General features: G+C 35.6%; 3 protein-coding genes across 6 annotated transcripts; 1 reads left to right on the forward strand and 2 right to left on the reverse strand.

Annotated features, from left to right (window-relative positions):
• Positions 1-1,045: 1,045 nt before the first annotated feature.
• LOC111460431 (protein SIEVE ELEMENT OCCLUSION B-like) lies at positions 1,046-5,597 on the reverse strand. Its single transcript, XM_023103697.1, has 7 exons — positions 5,299-5,597; positions 5,119-5,214; positions 3,787-4,235; positions 3,458-3,555; positions 3,223-3,356; positions 1,959-2,429; positions 1,046-1,879 (listed from the first exon to the last, which is right to left on the reverse strand). The coding sequence occupies exons 1-7, from the start codon at positions 5,524-5,526 to the stop codon at positions 1,292-1,294; spliced, it is 2,064 nt and encodes a 687-aa protein (XP_022959465.1). The 5' UTR covers positions 5,527-5,597; the 3' UTR covers positions 1,046-1,291.
• Positions 5,598-11,663: 6,066 nt separating this feature from the next.
• LOC111459939 (protein SIEVE ELEMENT OCCLUSION B-like) lies at positions 11,664-15,281 on the forward strand. The gene is made up of 7 exons (XM_023102990.1): positions 11,664-11,947; positions 12,156-12,257; positions 12,338-12,786; positions 13,469-13,566; positions 13,660-13,793; positions 13,883-14,359; positions 14,478-15,281. Exons 1-7 carry the CDS (start codon positions 11,717-11,719, stop codon positions 15,057-15,059), a joined length of 2,073 nt encoding a protein of 690 aa, XP_022958758.1. The 5' UTR covers positions 11,664-11,716; the 3' UTR covers positions 15,060-15,281.
• Positions 15,282-15,303: 22 nt separating this feature from the next.
• Positions 15,304-17,670, reverse strand: LOC111459953 (DNA-directed RNA polymerase V subunit 7). Of its 4 annotated transcripts, none has more exons than XM_023103018.1 (2): positions 17,605-17,670; positions 15,304-16,072 (listed from the first exon to the last, which is right to left on the reverse strand). In XM_023103018.1, the coding sequence occupies exon 2, from the start codon at positions 16,046-16,048 to the stop codon at positions 15,521-15,523; it is 528 nt and encodes a 175-aa protein (XP_022958786.1). In that variant the 5' UTR covers positions 16,049-16,072; positions 17,605-17,670; the 3' UTR covers positions 15,304-15,520. The 4 variants fall into 4 exon arrangements, with proteins under 4 accessions (XP_022958786.1, XP_022958785.1, XP_022958784.1 ...); XM_023103017.1 differs by having other exon boundaries at positions 17,590-17,670; XM_023103016.1 differs by having other exon boundaries at positions 15,304-16,070; positions 17,585-17,670.
• Positions 17,671-18,740: the final 1,070 nt, after the last annotated feature.

The raw sequence follows: 18,740 nt of genomic DNA on the forward strand, positions 1-18,740 counted from the left end.
TTTTTTTTTTTTTTTTTTTTTTGAATGTTCTAATAAAACAATCTTATTCTAAAATATAATTAAAATGTTAGATATAATTTCTAAAAGTTTGGCGAGATCTCATGTTGATTGGAGAAGATAGAAAAGGAGTCATTCCTTATAAAGTGTGAAATTCTCTTTCTAATAGACACGTTTTAAGGTCTTGAGTCTAACGACGATAGGTAGCTGCCAAAGCAGATAATATTTGTTAGTGGTGGGCTTGAGCTATTACAAACGGTATCAGAGCTAGGCACCAAGCGGTGTGCCAGTGAAGACGCTAGACTAAGATGTGCTTTAAAACCGCTAGCTTGACGGTGATGGGTAATTGACCAAAATTGACAATATTTACTAATAGTGGGGAAAGTCCTCCACATTTTATATAAAAAAAATTAAAAAATGGAGGGATACATATGAAAAATATTCCCGGAGACACGGTAGAGCCAACTACAAGAAAAAAAATTTCCTTCTCCCTTCTCGATTACCCGTGTAAACAGAAATATCTATCTAAATCTTTCTAAAACATTTATAAACTTTTGGATAATTGACTAAAACAAAAAAATTTAGACAATTAGCTTATATAATTATTGGACTTTATCCTATTAGACTAGAGATGATATTTTAACATCCACATCATTCGATAATTATTGGACTTTATCCTATTACCCCAATAGTGACTCCTCCCCATATTCAAATTGTTGAGGATTGTTGGGAGGGAGTCCCACGTTGACTAATTTAGGGAATTATTCTAGGTTTATAAGTAAAAATATATATCTCTATTGGTACCAAACTTTTTGCGAAACTCAAATCAAAGCCACAAGAACTTATGTTTAAAGTGGACAATATCGTACCACCTCAAAGTGGAAAATATCGTATTATTACGGAGAGTCGTTATTCCTAACACAAATTACAGACAAACAGAAAGCTATTAACGTAAAGGTAAGGCAAGGCGAGCAGAAGTGTGAAAAAGGGAGTCATGAGGGCACAAAGAATCAAGACTAATAACAGTGAAAGAGAAAATTCAGTTGGCTTGCTATCATAAAGTAAAGTTCATATTATTCCAATCAGTAACATACATAGAAGATTTTGAAGCAACGAAAAAGGGCCAAATGGCTTCAATATTTAGTAGCATATGCATAGTATTAATAGAAAATTTGAAGATTTTGATATGGTAAAACCATGTGCCCTAATAGGCATACATGAGATGCAACAAAGGGGTTAACCCTATTATTTAGTAGTATATATAGTTAATTCGTCAACCCCGGATCCAAGCTTCTCAATTGTTAGGATTACGACCATGGCAGCAGTTGAAATTAATACCTGTCTCCATGAAGCGAGGACACTCAGGGCAATTAACAATCATAGGAATCCATCCACTAAACCCTGGAAGAGTCACTCGTTCACACTGATGAGTCTGGAGAGCCATCTCATTGAAATAATCTTGGAAAGCATTCGGAAAACCCTTTAGGTTCAAATTCTTTTTCCATCGGTTAAAATCTTCAAACACTCTAAGAATTAGGTTTCCACGACCCACAAGCAAAGGCGCTGAGCCAACCGTAAGAATAGCCCAACCGTTTTCATTTTCATAAGAAATCAATCGTAGGATGTCTTCTGTAGTTTCGCTGGCACTTGAGCCGGTCAATTGGCTTTTGACTACAAAAAATCCCCATTGTGTAATCCAAAAACGAGACATGAACGAAGCATTATTGTTGTCTATATTGTTTCCTACCGGAACAATTTCGAAATTTATTCCAGCGTCTCTCATTGATCTATCGTTCTTGATGTCCACCACTTTCTCTTCAAATCGTTGGATCCAATTCTGATCTTTTCCTCCGTAGAATATGATACTCCTTTCTTGATCAATCTGATAAAACGACAGCTCTAAGCGTTCAGAAACGTATTAAACATGAATATGAATACAAATGCGAATAGAAATTGCATACCCAGCTTTGTAATCTTGGTTGGTTGATGAACTTCACAATGGTTGATTCAGGCCAATTCTTCCTCAATAAAGCATTTGCTCTCTCAACTGTAAAGGGAATGGCATTGTTTCCCCAAACACGAAGCAAGTGAATTGCATTTGAAAATTTCACCTTTGATTTTGAGTCAAGAACAACCATTAAAGCATCCTCTCTAACTTGCCAAATTTCTTCTAAGAATCTTAATCCAGCAATTTTTGTGGTATATTGCACCGCATACCATTTCATTGTTGACCTCACCAGCTCGTATCTTTTACGAGTTTCTTCATCAAAATCTTGGGAATTGATCATAGGAATCCATACGATTTTGTAATTATCTTCTCTTTTCAATTCATCGTACATTAAATTCAGAGCTCGAATATCATCATTTGAAATTTCCAATCCAGAAATAAGTAATATCACGTTCTTCTCTCTCAATGCATCTTCGATTTTTTCCTATAAAAATACGTATATTAAAGAAAATCAAATTTTAGATCCAAATAATGTGGATAAATTGACACCAAGCATAGAGATATCCATTTAACCTAAATGGCCTAGGACTGATCTCAGTGTTTAAGTGGGAGAATAAGAGGAGAAGTTAATAGAAATTTTTTTTCATTAGCTCGAAGGGGTTGCGAACCAAATTATATTGTTGTTCGTGATCCCTCCAAATCTTTGTCCCGTTCATTTTATATGGATGTATTTTAATATTGAAATTTGAGTTTTTAGAAATTATGTTCAATATAATAAATACTATTGAATTTACTAAGATGTTTTATATTATTGAAATTATTCTAGAAAAATTTTCTTTGAAATAATTTTTTTTAAAGATATACAAGGATGAGAAAAATTCAGTGATCTATTTTTTATGAAGAATTTTTCTATATAACAATCCAAGTCCACCATTAGCTTGTCATTTTTTGGGTTTTCGTTTTAAACTTTTCCTCAACGTTTTTAAAATGTATATGCTAGGGAGAGGTTTTCACACTCTTGTGAAGAATGCTTCGTTTTCCTCCCAACCAATGTGAGATCTCACGTTCCATCTCGGTCCTCGCAAAATTAAATTAAAAGTTTTGAAGGGATAAAAATTGAAATAGGAGATAGAGACGAAGATGGAAAAGGCCTCTACGTCCCATCCTGTTCCATGGACATCTCTAACTGAGCATAGATCGATTGGTTGAAGCATATTCCATCGACCAAGAAAAGCTAAAAAAAAAAAAAGAATCAATAAATGATATGCATAACTTACCTCCATGAGAGTGGAACAATTTATCAAAGGCTTAGCATTAACCTTGCCTTCAAGCAGCTTAGACACAACTAACGTTATTTCAGTAGGATACAGATCAATATGATCAATAAGCCACCTAAATAGATTAATCTCCCCTGCACCACACAAAACCAAGCACTTTCAACATGAATAATCAAGGAACATAAATCTTAATAAATAAATAAATAAATAATCAAGCTTTAATATAATAATCAACCTAGCTGTTCTTGAAAAATATTCAAATAATCTCCAAGTATGTTGAGGATAGCATTAAGCCTCTCATTCAATTCATTCAAGTAAATTTGTGATTGGCCCCTGAAATCCATCAAAAACACCATCAAAATTACATAATTACGTTGAAACTGTTGGATGAAAGTCCTACGTCGATTAATTTAGGGAATGATCATGGATTTATAATTAAGGAATACTCCCTCCATTAGCATGAGATCTTTTGGGGGAAGCCCAAAATAAAGCTACGAAAGCTTATGCTCAAAGTGACAATATCGTACTATTGTGGAGAGTCGTATTTATCTAACAGGAACTTACTCGGTATTTGTGAGATAGCTTGAGATTTCAGCGGTGGAAGCAACGATTGTGTGTATAACCCAATAAGTAAAAAGAGGGATTTGACGAAGGGCAGAAGCCAGCTCGGGAATCTCCTTGGTATCAAATTTGGAGAAGAGTCTTATTTGGTTCATGAGTTTGATGACTTGAAGGCACAAGAAAATGAGACTTCTTGAGCTGAAAACCACTTGGCGATACTTGAAGGAGTCTAAGTGTTTTTTCAATGATGCCGATTGGTGGATGTTTGCTAAGGTTTTTGCAAGTGGGTCGATATGGGAGTGATGGTTGAGGTGCCATAGATGTCCATAATCACTGCCAAATGCTACTAGACATAGAATTGCCTTTGCTTCCCATGGATAGCTCATTAGTATGTCCAGGATCTCGAGAGTGGTTTGGTGAGCTTTCTCTGTCCCCGGACCCTTGAACGCCAACTGAATAACATCATACCAAAATGTTAATTTCAGTCGACCTGATTTTTCGAAGTTTTAAATCTTGGACTACGACGAAAAAGACATCACGAAAGTAACATAAACCAATCGAAATCATGTACAAACAGGTGCATTTGGGAGCTGTGCAGTCATAGTAGAGATCATATTTACAAGCTAGTAGCGTATTTTTATCGATTTTAATCTTATTGAATCAAAGAGATAAATGCATCTCACTAAAATAATTTACCCCATCAAAAATACTATTTTAAAAGGGTTATTTTTGTTTATTATTTCATTTTAATTTCTATATTTTAAAAAGTATTAAAATTAATTTTTAATTTGAAGTTAATTTTTAACAAAATGGGATAATAATAATGATAATTTCCATAAAGTGAAGAATGAGAATACTTTTTATAAAATATATATTAAAAAAATTAGTTTTATTTTTTAATAGTGAGAAAACTAATTTTAAGATTTATTAAAATTACACCTACTAGAATTTAAATATTTTTAAAATAAAATGGATACATAAAAATAAAAATAAAATTATTGTAATCATTTTTTTTTCCTTTTCTATTCTAAAAATTATTAAGTCACACATGAAAGTTTCACTTCATAATTAGCTTTTTGAAAAAAAAAAATCCTAATTTTAGAATATGTTAAAACCGACCCAATTTATTATATGATGAAAAATAAAATTAAAAAACAAGAATTTGAGATTATGTAATTTTTATTTTTTGTTTTTTAAAATTGTAATTATTTTTTATATTTAAAATATTTTTTAAATTTATAAAAATAAAAATAAAGTTTTTAAAATTTAGTTTAAATTTTGAAAATATCAGTAAAAAGTAAATAACAAACCAAATAAATTTGTAAAATATATAACCTTGATAGAAATTGTCTGAAGAATATCAAGCGGTGGATCAATTGTCACGTTGGCTTTATATGAATCCTCGGAGAATGCCACATGTCCATCATGGCCCTACGACAAACAACGAGCCATATATAAACGAGAAATCGAACTAGAACCAGAACAAGAAAATATATAAAACATTTTGTAAGTTACTTGAAAAGAAGATTCGTGGATTTGATCAACATGGGCAAAAATACTTTCGAGAAACGAAATGTAGTTATTGACATCGATTTTGACGGTATCATCGTCACGATGCTTAGAATATATATGACCTGCAACGACTTCGTCGGACAAGTTTTTCAAACTCAACTCGTCCCTGTGAGTTTGAAGCCTAGGGTTGGCCATTGGGGTGGAGGGTATTTTTGGAGCTAAGACAGACATGGTTTTGTGGAAGGCTAAAAGATTGGAGATCTTGTCAGAAGGAGGCAAAGGGAATAACGTTGTTGTCTCTGTGTTTTGTTATCTTAACATTCATACCCTATTTATAACCCAAAATGGAAAGTAACATAAAGGTGAAGGCAACAGAAAAACAACTGTTTTTGGTCTGAAGAACAATCTATGTGAAGATTGAGCTTTAATAAATTGCCTTAGTGGGACCATCTTGCCGTCCATCACAAGAATACCTATGAATAATGGGGGAAAATAAAAAAAAACAAAAACAAAAACAATAACAATGTTCGAAAGTCAAATGTTATACTTTTATTGTCATACTGTATTGTTGTTAGCCTCACGATTCTAAAACGTGTCTGTTAGGGAGAGGTTTTTACACCCTTATAAAGAATGCTTCGTTCCCCTCTTTAACCGATGTGAGATCTCACAATCCACCCTATTTGGAGGTCATTGCCTGTTACATATCACTGTCAACCTCACAATTTTAGAACGCATCTGCTAGGGAGAGGTTTCCACATCCTTATAAGAAATGTTTCGTTCCTCTCTCTAACCAATGTAGGATTCACACACATATTGTATCCGGAAATAAATACGTTTAGTTAAATTTATATGTCTAAATCAGTTGGGTTATAATCAAATTGACGGTCGTTTTATTACTAAGTATGATAATTTTGTCTATACACTATTTTAAGTTCATGTGAGATTTTGTTTGGGTCATAAATATTTAAATCATCTATTTAACCTTAGTATTAGTGATATATCTTCACTCCTACCACTAACCATCTATAAGAGAATTAAAAATATATGAATTATATATGGCCTTTTTTCACATAGAAAACGTTTACTTCCCTATTAATGTTTCAAACATTTAAAAATTCTATTGACATCACTAAGTTCATTGTCAATAAGTTCATGATTTTGATATCAATGTTAGAAACTATTATCCTTCACAATGGTATGATTGTTCACTTTGAGTATAAACTCTCGTGGTTTTGCTTTTGAATTTTTCAAAATAGTTCATATCAATGGAAATGTATTATTTATTTATAAACTCGTGATCATCCTCTTAAATGTGAAACTCCTCCCAACAGAGACGAGTGTGAGCGAAATAAATTAATTTGAAAAAATTAAAAATGAAATATTTGTCTATGAACTTAAAATATATCTCGATCAAAAACTTACTCTTTTTTTGTATTAGTTTATTTAGTTTTGGTACGGTGGCATGCATGTACAGCTTATTTCTCTTTGCACATAACCTTTCTTAAAAAACATGCAATAAAAGGTTGTAATGGATGGATTTGTATTTATTTATTTATTTATTTTTAATTTTAGAGTTCTTTATTATTAAAGCATGGAAAAAGAAACCCTAAGTTAAGGAGAGATTTCAGGTTCAGCTAGGCACACCATCTGGCTTGTAAAGCTCATGAAGAACAAAACGAGTTAAAGTGGTCACTAAGTTTGGCATTTTGTTTTAAAAGAAAATATTCCTTGGAAGCTTTATTTCTAATTAAGGATTTGAATTTTTATTTAAACTTTAATAATAAGAATAAGTTTTTTTTTAAAAAAAATATATATTTAGTATTTACAACTTAATTTTCAATAACTAAATGGTTATTATTGATGTTTTTCAGAATCAGAGGGGTTTTAGGTCATTGAGTTGAGGATGTATTACTCCTCTCGTTGTCAACCTCATTTAAGTGTGTTTGAATCCTCTCAATCTCACGTTTATTGAATAGGGTATAAAAGTTGTAACAACCCATGTCCAGGAATTGAATTAGGGTTTGAAATCTAGATTTGATACCTGATGGCTTCGACATTTCTTTGCAATATGGTCACGTTACTTACTCCTTGTTTCTAAGAGTGAAAACGATCCCCACATACCAATCCGAATTTTTTCAACATTTTTGTTTTCACTCACATGCATTCTAGGAAAATTTCTAAGAGGCCACCCAACATAGAATTGTTTCAAGCAAAGCATTCTTAACTATGGAGTTCTTATGATTGAGGAATAAAACTCGGTTTATTCATGTACCTTTTCTTTACTTGGGTGTCATCACGAAAGTCCATAAACCCCAAATTGGTATTCGGTCTAAAAAAAATAGTGAACTCATAGAAGCATCAAGGAAACATTGGAAACACTGTTCGTGATTCGATCCACTGTTATAACGTGATTCGATCCACTGTTATAACGTGATTCGATCCACTGTTATAACGAAGATTTCAACCAATAAGCTATAAATATCGATATCAGTTTTTATTTTATCATCCTAACGATGTTATGTGCAAATCAGATTTGTAATGATGTCGTTGGAGAAGGTTCGAGGATCAATCCTTTCTTGAAGTTTTGCTGTTTGGGATGAACTAGTGAAGTGGTAGGGTTCTTGGTGGAACCAAAAACATGGGTTCACAAAGAAACGAAATGGGAAGAGAAGGGAAAAAAAAGATAGATATAGAGAGAAAATAAGGGTTTTGATTGTTTATTTGATTTAGTTTATGTATTTATAGGTCTTAGAAGAATGGTAAATGAAGAGACAATAGTAAAGACAACCCTCTCTAAAGAATAGCATTGTATTATTTTTGTGCGGAAATATCTCCTTAAAAAATGCGTTTTAAAACTGTGAGGCTGATAGCGATACATAACAGGCCAAACCGAACAATATTTGTTAGCGGTGGACTTGGATGATTACAAATGGTATCAGAGCCAGACACCGAGCGATGTGCCAGCAAGAACGCCGACCCCTAAGAGAGGTGAATTATGAGATCCCACGTGGGTTAGAGAGGGGAACAAAACATTTTTTATAAAGGGTGGAAACCTCTCCCGAAAAGACGCATTTTAAAACTTTGAGACTAACGACGATACATAATGGGTCAAAGCGGACAATATATGTTAGTTTACATAATGGGTCAAAGCGGACAATATATGTTAGTAGTGGATTTGGGCCGTAACACAAATTATTCAATTCCTAGAAAAAATTTCACCTAATAAGGATGAAAAGTGAAATAGAAGAAGAAAAAAAAACGTAGGACAAAGACCGCTGCTGCTTAGAATCTATTCTTTCCTTAAACACAGACAGCTGATGTTTCCTTATGCCTTTTAGTAAGGAACAAAGATCTGATTTTGTTTGGAGTAAAGAGCATGGTTGTTCTTACAAAGCATCATCCGACCAAAAATTATCCTAATTTAATTGTTCTGTCCTCATTAATGATATACATAACCTTATTCTTGTCGAGGATAAAGGGGTTAAGACCTTCAAATCCGGGAATTCAACTAATTATTAGTTCACTTACTTTTACAAGTAAACTACTTTGTTATTCTTTTTGTCCCCTTAGAATCCCAACTTTGGGAATTCTTTTGAAATACTTTAACATGCTTGTTGTGTGATTCTGACTGTTTTTTTCCTACTTTTTCCTAGCTTAGTGTGGTGTCTTCTTCAACACACTCTAATGCTTAATTTAGTAACGAGTCAAAGTGATGTTCAACCGAGCATATAAGTTTGCATACTTTATTATAGGAATGGATTCTCATATTTGTACTATAATAGTCTAAGCCACGGCTAATAAATATTGTCTTTTTTAGACTTTTCCCTCAAATTTTTTAAAACGTTGTTTGCTAGAGAGAGGTTTCTACACCCTCCTTCAAGGCACAGCGAGAAATGTGGTATCAGAGCTAAACATTGGGTGATATGTCAGCGAGGACAGTGAGCCTTAAAGGGGGTGGACACCAGGCGGTGTGCTAGCGAGGACGTTGGGCTCCGAAGAGGAGTGGATTGTGAGATCTCACATCGATTGAAGAGAGGAACGAGTGTTAGCAAGGACGTTGGGCCCTGAAGAGGGTGGATTGTGAGATCCCACGTTGGTTGGAGAGGGTATTGAAGCATTCTTTATAATGATGTGAAAACCTCTTCCTAGTAAACGCGTTTTAAAAATCTTGAGGGAGAGGTCAGAAGAAAAAGAGCTTGAACGGTTACAAGTACTTCTCAACTACTCTACTGAAAGGAGCTCGGATAAGGAGGAGATTTAGTCTCGAAGAACTTGGTAACATGGTCTGGAGATCGCCCCTTTTCCTTTGTTACTTGTATTAGGGTTAGAGGGTCACTCATTGATTAGTATGCTGGTGGCGTTATGCTTCTTTATCTTCCTAAACATTGGATTCATGGGATCCCTCTTCAATCTCTTTACAGCTTTCCAAAATCCCAGCTACGGATCGGTCTTCGAATCTTGAATTGGTGTGCTTTGTGGAGTGGGCTCAAGGCTAGTGTTTTGAGGGTTGGGCGACCCATGTTGACATGTGCATAAGTTGGGTTGTAAAAGAATAGGAAAGTGTTGTGCGCCAAAAGCGGAACCAATGTACTCACTCACAACATACAATATGACACTCAAAACTTGATGATTTCAACAGCCGAAAGAATGGCATTATATAGCCTTCTGCTAAACCTAAAGATAAACTAAAGCGGTTAGATGAGCACAACTCTCTTGGCTTTGCTTTGGGCTTCCCCAAAAGACCTCATACGGATGGAAAGAGTATTTTTTTATTATAAATCCATGATCATTCTTTAAATTAGCCAATGTGAGACTTTCATCGTGCAACAAAAGTCTACTTCTAAGTTCTTTAACGTAAATATTACCAATAAACTTTTTACGTCAATGTTTTTTATCAAAAAAATTTATCAAAGAGGGAGATTCGCATGAGATATCGACAACTGCATGAAATGTAGTTCATTCGTATAACACGAACTCCATTTCTATAATGGCAAACTTTTAAGAACATACATATAAGTATCGAGATATAATTGTGAAAAATATACAGGTAGATCAAAATATAAAGATTAAAAATATGTTGATGAATATATATGATGTGCAGCTTTAATAATTTCTGTTTTGGAATCAAAACTTTTGTTGTTATTCAAATTATTTGCAGTTTTAATGCTTTTTCACATATTCAAGTACGAAGAGAATATGTTCAAGAAAAATGTAGCTTAGTATTACACTTTCAACGCGTAAATTTTAAGCTTTCGAACCGACTTTTGTCTTTCTCCAACCGTAAGAAAACTCATACTTGTTTTTACGTTGATTAGTATGGATAGTCGGATAGTTCGTTTTTTTAATTATTTAAAAAATCATACTTGTTCACATCACATATCAAATTAATAGTTAAAATCTCATAAAACTCAAATGTCATCATGCATTATTAACATTTATACAAACTTAAAATACTTTTAATTTTCTTAGCAAGCTTAAAAGTCAGGTTGAGTTGTGATCCCTACTCTCGGGTTGATTAGATTGACTCGACTAACAAAGCTCTAACCCACGAATCTAATCGAATTTCAACTCAACCCAAACTGAAATATATATATATACCAACTCAATCTGAGTTAGGTAATTCGAATTGTTCAAATTATTGAGTCATATAAACACGCTTAATACTTGTATACAAAGATCGAGATTTGACTAATTCAATTGACTTATGCCTGTCAACTAGAGCATAGTTTAGTAAATAAAATATTAATTATAATCTAAAACATCAAAGGTTCGATCTCTTCCCCAGCAATAATGGTTGGAACTTTGTACAATTCATTCCTAAAATGTAATTTCTTCTCTATGCTTGGTAAATACGTCTTTTTATTTTATCAATTATTAAAAAAATTTAGCCGGGTAACAGCTCAAGCCCACCGTTAACAGATATTGTCCGTTTTAGCTCATTATGTATCGTCGTCAATCTCACAGTTTTAAAACGTGTCTACTAGGGAGAAGTTTCCATACTTTTATAAGGAATATTTCGTTCCCTTTTCCAACCGATGTGGGATCTCACCGACCTCGTTCTTCAAAACTTGCCAAAGTGGATCTAGATCGAAAATTCAAAACTAAAAGAACTTGATGTTTACATGGGAAATTTTTTAGTTAACAAGTCACCCAAAGTATCAAAACAAAAGTAAAAAATAGTATATATCTATATTCTTTAAGCACTCAATGAAGCTTTGAAGAGAAACTTGATTAAAGCTCCATCTAAGTATCACCAATGAAATTCATTCTTTCTTTGAACAAAAACTCCTTCAAATTCTTTGCTTTTTCTCTAATTTTTCACCTTTATGAGAGAGCTATAAATAAGATACAAATCAAAGCAAAGGAATATACAATAAAATAGCATCAAACCAAATCTCTCTATCTCGACTCCAAACAAACCATGTCGTTACTTCGTCCCAAGAGCTCGGCCGCTGCCTTGGCGCTTGCTTTATCACAGCAAACAGACAAGGAAGAGCCGGGTCTAAAGCACTTGTCCGATGATGTTATCACGAATCGTATATTCGACTTTACGACCGACGAGGAGATGACGAAGATCGACCTTGATAACTACGTTTTGTTCATTGAAAACGTCCTCAAAGCCTCAGATCAGATTTGTGTAGCTTCTCATTGGGTTAGATTCACTTGCCTTCTCGTTGATCTCGAGTTTTTTTTTCTTGTTATTCAATGCAAAGTACATTTAACTAAGCTTTTTCTAGTACTACCAGTAATGCAAGTGAATGAATCTCATCCCTTTTCAAGTTCAGTGCTTATGCTTACGCCCCTAAATCCACTTTACTTGATATTAAATTTTTTACGCTCGGGCCGCCCTATCATTTCAGGCACAAGGAAGCAAAGGGCATTTTGTATTGGCAGAGGACACCATGAATTATCCCTCCCCAATTGATCCTCCAATCTGCACCCTTCATCAAATCTCATCAGAGGTCATTAATCATCACAAAAACTTCTACATGTTCTTCCCAATTGGTATTGAAACTAATATGTTTAGGATATAAAATTTCAGATGGCATGTAAGCCTCCAGGGGTAGAAACAGTACACAAAACGACTCTCGACATTCTCTCGAAACTCACAAGATATCCATGGGAGGCCAAGGCGGTGCTGATCTTTACAGCGTTCGTGACGAACTATGGAGTTTTGTGGCATCTCGACAATCACTCTCATTCGGATCCGCTCGCTAAATCATTGGCAATGATCAAGCGAGTGGGTTTGCTGAGAAAGGAGTTGGAGTCTGTGAAGTATGGGCAGGTGTTTTTCAACCAAAACAGTATGATCTACAATTGTTTGAAGGCAGTTAAATACATAAATGAATTCAAGAGCTTATCAAAATATGATACAAAAGATGTGCCTGAGTTATCTGCAGCACTTCGCCAGATCCCATTGGTTTCTTATTGGATTATTCACATTCTCGTGGCTTCCAGCATTGAACTTCATTGCTATCTCTCTGGGGTCGAGTAAGTTTTTTTTTTTTTTTCGATCTTCCACGCCACGAGTAGAGATAGAAATTTTTCATATCAAATAATAAACAACGTCATCAGAGCTTATGCTCTAAGTGGACAATATCATACTAACATGAATACAGGTGGAGTTTCATTGTCCTCAATAATAGGTATTTAAGTCATGATCTAAACTTAGTTGTGTCACAAAATTAGTGAGACTTGTGGATGAATTCCGAGATGGGACAAAAATGTTTGAGAGGTGGTAGGCAAAAAGAGCTCTATCAAATCAGGTAGATTTGAATGGAGAGTAGACGTATCACGTACATGTCGGGTAGACTAATAGGAGAAGTATATCTTTGTTCGAGGGGAAGAGATTAAGGTGAGAGTGGTCAACACCAAGTGTATTCCACGAAATGACATGTGGTTTCAAAGCCTTTCAGAGTCTGTTCAAAAATTAAACTTCAACGGCTTATGTGAAACCCCACCTCGATTGGAGAGGGGAACGAAGCATTCTTTATAAGGGTGTGGAAACCTCTCCCTAGCAAACGCGTTTTAAAACCTTGAGGGGAAGCCCGAAAGGGAAAGCTCGAAGAGGACAATATCTGCTAGCAGTAGGCTTGGTTTGTTACGACAATGAAGTCCATTGTCTTATCATTTGATAACATTTTGTTTTGCTTGGTTGTTGAGGCAATTTCAGAGGTCAAACACAGAAATATTTGAATGAAATGACAGAAAAGGTGAGCAGTTTAGTTTTGACACTTGAGAATCATATGCAGTTCATCCGAGAACAACAAGGTCAATTTCTTCTTCTCTAATGGAAGTTTTCTTGTAGCCATTTACTTAATAAGAAACTGAAGGAAAAGAAAAAAAATGGGTTCTGTTCTGCAGAAGAGGTAGAACTTTATCGATGGCTGGTCGACCAAACCGATCATTTTCCTACCGATGTCACGCTGTTCCTTGCCAAGCTGATCAATGGCAAACACAAAGCCAGGCCTCTCATTAACTGTTCTACTCAATTGGAGGTCTTCAAATACATTCATTTACATTGCAAAAACTGATATGTTTTTCAAGAACATTTGAATATAGTTCAACACAATCTGTATGAATGCAGGAACATATTGAAGAGTTTATGAAGGAAAAGAAGTTGATATTGATAGTTTCAAGGAGTTTGAATTTTTCAAGAGAAGATCTTGAGATTCTTCAATCGGTTTACAAGGAAGTGAAGAAGGAGAACAAGTTTGAAATGGTTTGGATTCCTGTGATTTCAGACCCTCCCAATGATGGTGATGAGGAGGCATATGAAGCTTTGAAATCTGAAATGAAATGGTTCGTAGTGCCATTTGCTGCAAAAATTGCAGGTGTGAGGTTCTTGGAGGAGAGATGGGAGCTTAGAGAAGACCTATTGCTGGTCGTTCTCGATACACAATCGAAAGTCGAATTCTCAAATGCTATCCATTTGACGAGAGTATGGGAAAAAGAGGCCATTCCTTTCTCATACGACAGGGTAAAAGCTTTAATGAAGAAGAATTGGATCGATTCAACTGTTCTTAAATATACCGATCAACCAAGGCTGAAGAGCTTGGTCGTGGTAACGTTCTTGTTTCTTGACTTCTGCATTTTGTTTCACTTTTCTTAGAGACATGTCTCGTTTGATAACCATTTGATTGTTCAAAATCTAAGCTCATAACAACCGTCCTTTGAACCAGATTAACCAGGAAAGGAATGTCATATTCTATGGAGGACACAATCCCAGATGGGTTAAAAATTTTGAAGACTCAGCAGAAGCCATGAAGAGAGATCCTGTGACCAGAGAAGAAGGAATTACATTTGAATTAGTACCCGTGGGACGGAACAACAAAGGCGAACATGACCCGGCCGTCATGTTTAATTTCTGGATGGCGCAACGGAGTTACTTCATTCTCAAGCATCAACTCCATGGATCGACTGCCTCCGAAGATATCTCCCGATTGATATCTTACGAAACTGAGAAAGGATGGGCAATCATAACCAAAGGTCCGATAGTCGTGTTCATCGGTGGTGGCGATTTGATACTAAAAGCCATTGACGAGTTCCAAGTATGGAAGAAAAACTTGCGTCGAGTAGGCTTCTCTGGTTCTTTCAAAGATTACTTCGACGAGCTCACTGCCAGCAGCCTTCACTGCACACATGTGAATATAATCGGGTTTAGCGGGTGGATTCCTCTGATCATCACCTGCCCTGTGTGTCGTCGTTACATGGGAAGCGGTATAAGATTCACATGCTGCCATGGCGGCCCTGATGTTCTTTAGACCATCTTATTCTTCTTCTACTACCGCTAAATAATACCCCATTTGGCTGCCTCTGCTCATCACCTAAAGCCATGTGGGTTATACTAAGGATGTTCTTTTGTTCTCTTTATTCATCTTCTTCAATAGAAACTCTGTATGATGAGCCTGCGATCCATTTGGTTCGTAGGCTATGTTTCATGAGTATAATAAACATCCAAGAGTTGAATGCTTGGAACTTAAATATCTAACATATTCTATGTCCATATGCAGCAATAAACAAGATAATTAAACAGAGTGGGACACTGTTCATTGTCCAAGAAACTTCCTACAAACATTTAGCTTCAATTAATAATGTCCCCTAAACTTTGTTCCATCCCAAACTTCCAACATCCAACAAAGTTAGTTACATCGAAATGAGTCCGAATGTTATCGAGACATGTACTTAGATACAGAATACAAACTTAACCAGTGCCTGAAATTCATTAAGAAACTGGCCCTAGATAATCACCCTCCAAACTCACCAGTGCCTGAAACTCCCTTTCTGCCTCGAGCCACTTCGTTCCAATGACGATAAAACGTACGACTACATCTTTCTCAATTTTTGAAAGCTTGTCGTTCATGAACAGGGGATTCTCGCCCGGCACATAGCGGTAATCTGGCATTTTCAGATAAGAGAGATATATGTTCTCAACAGGGCCACATCTCAAGAAAACACCATGCTTGAGAACCTTGTGAACAACCCCCTCCAAGATCTCTCCCCTATAAAGCTTGAAGGTGATACCACTAAAGACAACTGGAAACAAGACGTCACCCGTCTGTCGAACTTTCCCTTCTCCTATATTTTCTAGAGTCGTAACTGCGAGGAAATAACCGAGATCCTTTGTGGCCTTTTTTGTGGCAAATTCATCTAGCAGACGGATTATAATAGACCTTTGGAGCATCAAGCCCTTTGCATCTAAGTTTTCAGCAGGGATTATGACATTCCATGGCAGCTGCACTTTGAGAAACATTTTTCCTACTTCTTCCTTCAACCTATCAGAAATCTCGAGGAATAAGACTTACAAGTTACAATCAGTATTTTGATTCTAAGTAGCATTTTATCTAAATTCAAACGATGCAACTAAAGTTATCATATTTCCCAATATCCAGTTGTGGCAACACAATTACAATGTTACCTTTAAAACTTTGAATAAGAATAATAATGAAAAATGAAAAGAGCCTCCTCCAATGGATTTGACCACCATTACCATTCTTATAATCTAGTATAAATGCAAATAAAGCAGAGAAACAGAAAGTTTATCAGTTACTTCCAAATCCAACAATGTCTTGAACAAATGGCACCAAAAGGCCAATCTGACTGAATTGACTGACACTCATCACCCCAGACTCAACTTGCCTGTGCATGTATAAAAAAAAGAAAATAACTCACTTCCCTGAGAGATAAATTTCATATTGCTTTAGTCATGCTTCAAGATTTAACTAATTTGCCAAGTGATATATCAGATTCACTCTCTTAGTCGCCTTCAACATAATCTATGGCTACTCTAGAACAGAAAACTCACATTATTTACCCTGATTTTCTTTATTCTTGTATTTTCCCCACTACCATATTTAGGAAAGCTGGGCTCCAAGGTGAAAAGGGAATAGAGCAGGGGACTGGAGGAGAACCCCAACAATATTAAACCCATATTAAAAATGACAACCAAAGAATGCCCTACATGATTCTATTTTCAAATTTGTGTTAATTATGCAAGAAAGATATCGAATCAAGTGCACATATACTTATAACTTATAATTTCTGGATAAATATTCTCAATATTTTTAAATGGCATCTCACTTTTCCTAGGGAGGTAAAGGATTTATTGGACATGGGCCTTATCTGTCACATGCAAAAACTCTGACAAAAGCTTATTATGGACTTCCTTTGGAATCTATGGAAAGAAAAAAAAAAATCAAAGAGTATACATAGAGAAAACACAAACGTATACTAGAATCTTCTAAATTTTCATATCTTCTTGGAGTAAATTGTTTAATGCCTTTGCTTCTTATAGTCATACCTCCCTTATCCTAACACATTCTTTTTGTAAATTTCAAACATGAAATTCTCAGTTAAAAAAAAAAACACATCCTCATGCTAAACTATCGATCCTTCTAGGTGATGATCAAATAGCACCACTTCCCTTTCCCATTAAACCATTAGCGTGTATCCATGAGTGATCAGTAACGACATTGTTCAGTAAATTCGAGCAACAATATAATCGTACCAAAAAGAATCAAACTCTAATCATATATGATTGGAGACTAATTAGATAGAAAACCCCCTTCACATCATACACAGACTAAGAAACGATCGTTGAAAATTTTGACAATGGCACTATTTTAGCCATTGAAGCATTGGTGATTTTGAGTGGAAGAGCGAAAGAGAGAGAATTAGAAAGTGCTATTGCTCAAGAAATTCAAGCATCCAAATAATCATAATGAGAAGCAACTAACACGAATCAAACATAACCAGAAGAATGATTTAAAGCTAGGGTTTCAGAACAAACCTGAAGAAGAAGAAGAAGAAGAAGAAGAAAGTTGCCCCTTCCGGTTACCGAGTTTCACGGCCTCCCGCTAAATCGCAATTTTAACGCTGCAACGGACCTCGTCCCAACTGGGTTTTGGTTCTTTGTTGTTGACAAAGCCCATTGGGCCAATTTTGTTTTTGGGCTTCCTTCGTGTTGAAATGGAGGCACCCGACCCGACCCGACCCGAATTATAAGGGTTGGATTGGGTTTTAAAGGCTTTTGCATTTGGGTGGGTTTGTTTTATGGAACCCGATCCGGTTCGAATTGTGTTCGATTCAAAATTCAAATTATTGGGACAACCCAACTCAACTCGAAAGCCTTAAAAAAAACAATAATAATAAAATAGGCCCAAGCCCATGTGGTAGAAGCCTATGAGTCATCATATGTGTCTCTGTACTATGCAGACTTTCTCTCTGACTCTCTATCTACTCTTTGACTGTGAGTTCCAGACTTTGTCTCGTAGTCTCACGCAGCGTTCATCTTCAACCTTGAGGGTAATTAGGTAAGTGAAATGAAGTCTCGGCTCTCACACACTCGCATCATAGTGTTTGTCTTTTGACTCCTCTCAACTCTCTCTATGTCTCGTCTATGTGTATCTTCGGACGTCAACGTCACTCGTCTCTTTATTTCTCCGTTGAACTCTCTTCTCAGTTCCCATTTCTCCACTCGACCACGTCTCTATGTTTCTCATCAGACATCATTACCAACTATCTCACTGCTCGGCGCTCCATTCCACTTTCCTCAGACTTCTCCACTTGGTGTTTATCGTCGAATTGCTCCGTTCAGACTTCGTTATTTCACAACCCGAACTTAACCATAAAATAGAGAATTGGGTTGTGAAAATTTTCGAGTTGGATTGAATTACCGATCCAACAAACCGGAACTTCAAAATTTATCAAAAATCCCTCCGCCAACCCAACTAGGACCTATGCATGTGTGGGATCCACGGTCAAAGAGTTTCAAGATTGAGTCAATTCCTGTGTTCAAGTCCTCCAAAACGAGCCAGGCAGAAAGTTTGACCAAATACAATCCCACTACTAGTCCAAATAACCACATGTTTAATAATCTCCGACTCCAAAAATAAACCCCACAATAATCTCATTGATCACGTGTTTAATAACCTCATTTATTATTA

The sequence above is a fragment of the Cucurbita moschata genome, unplaced genomic scaffold, assembly GCF_002738365.1.
Source record: "Cucurbita moschata cultivar Rifu unplaced genomic scaffold, Cmos_1.0 Cmo_Scf00023, whole genome shotgun sequence".
Lineage (NCBI taxonomy): Eukaryota > Viridiplantae > Streptophyta > Magnoliopsida > Cucurbitales > Cucurbitaceae > Cucurbita > Cucurbita moschata.

Coding starts and splice junctions, on each gene's coding strand:
- LOC111459939 (XM_023102990.1), top strand. CDS start 11,717: ATGTCGTTACTTCGTCCCAAGAGCTCGGCCGCTGCCTTGGCGCTTGCT. Junction 13,794..13,882: donor ACTGTTCTACTCAATTGGAG/GTCTTCAAATAC, acceptor GTATGAATGCAG/GAACATATTGAAGAGTTTAT. Junction 14,360..14,477: donor GGCTGAAGAGCTTGGTCGTG/GTAACGTTCTTG, acceptor CCTTTGAACCAG/ATTAACCAGGAAAGGAATGT.
- LOC111460431 (XM_023103697.1), bottom strand. CDS start 5,526: ATGTCTGTCTTAGCTCCAAAAATACCCTCCACCCCAATGGCCAACCCT. Junction 5,215..5,298: donor TCCACGAATCTTCTTTTCAA/GTAACTTACAAA, acceptor TGTTTGTCGTAG/GGCCATGATGGACATGTGGC. Junction 3,357..3,457: donor TATTTTTCAAGAACAGCTAG/GTTGATTATTAT, acceptor TGTGTGGTGCAG/GGGAGATTAATCTATTTAGG.
- LOC111459953 (XM_023103018.1), bottom strand. CDS start 16,048: ATGTTTCTCAAAGTGCAGCTGCCATGGAATGTCATAATCCCTGCTGAA.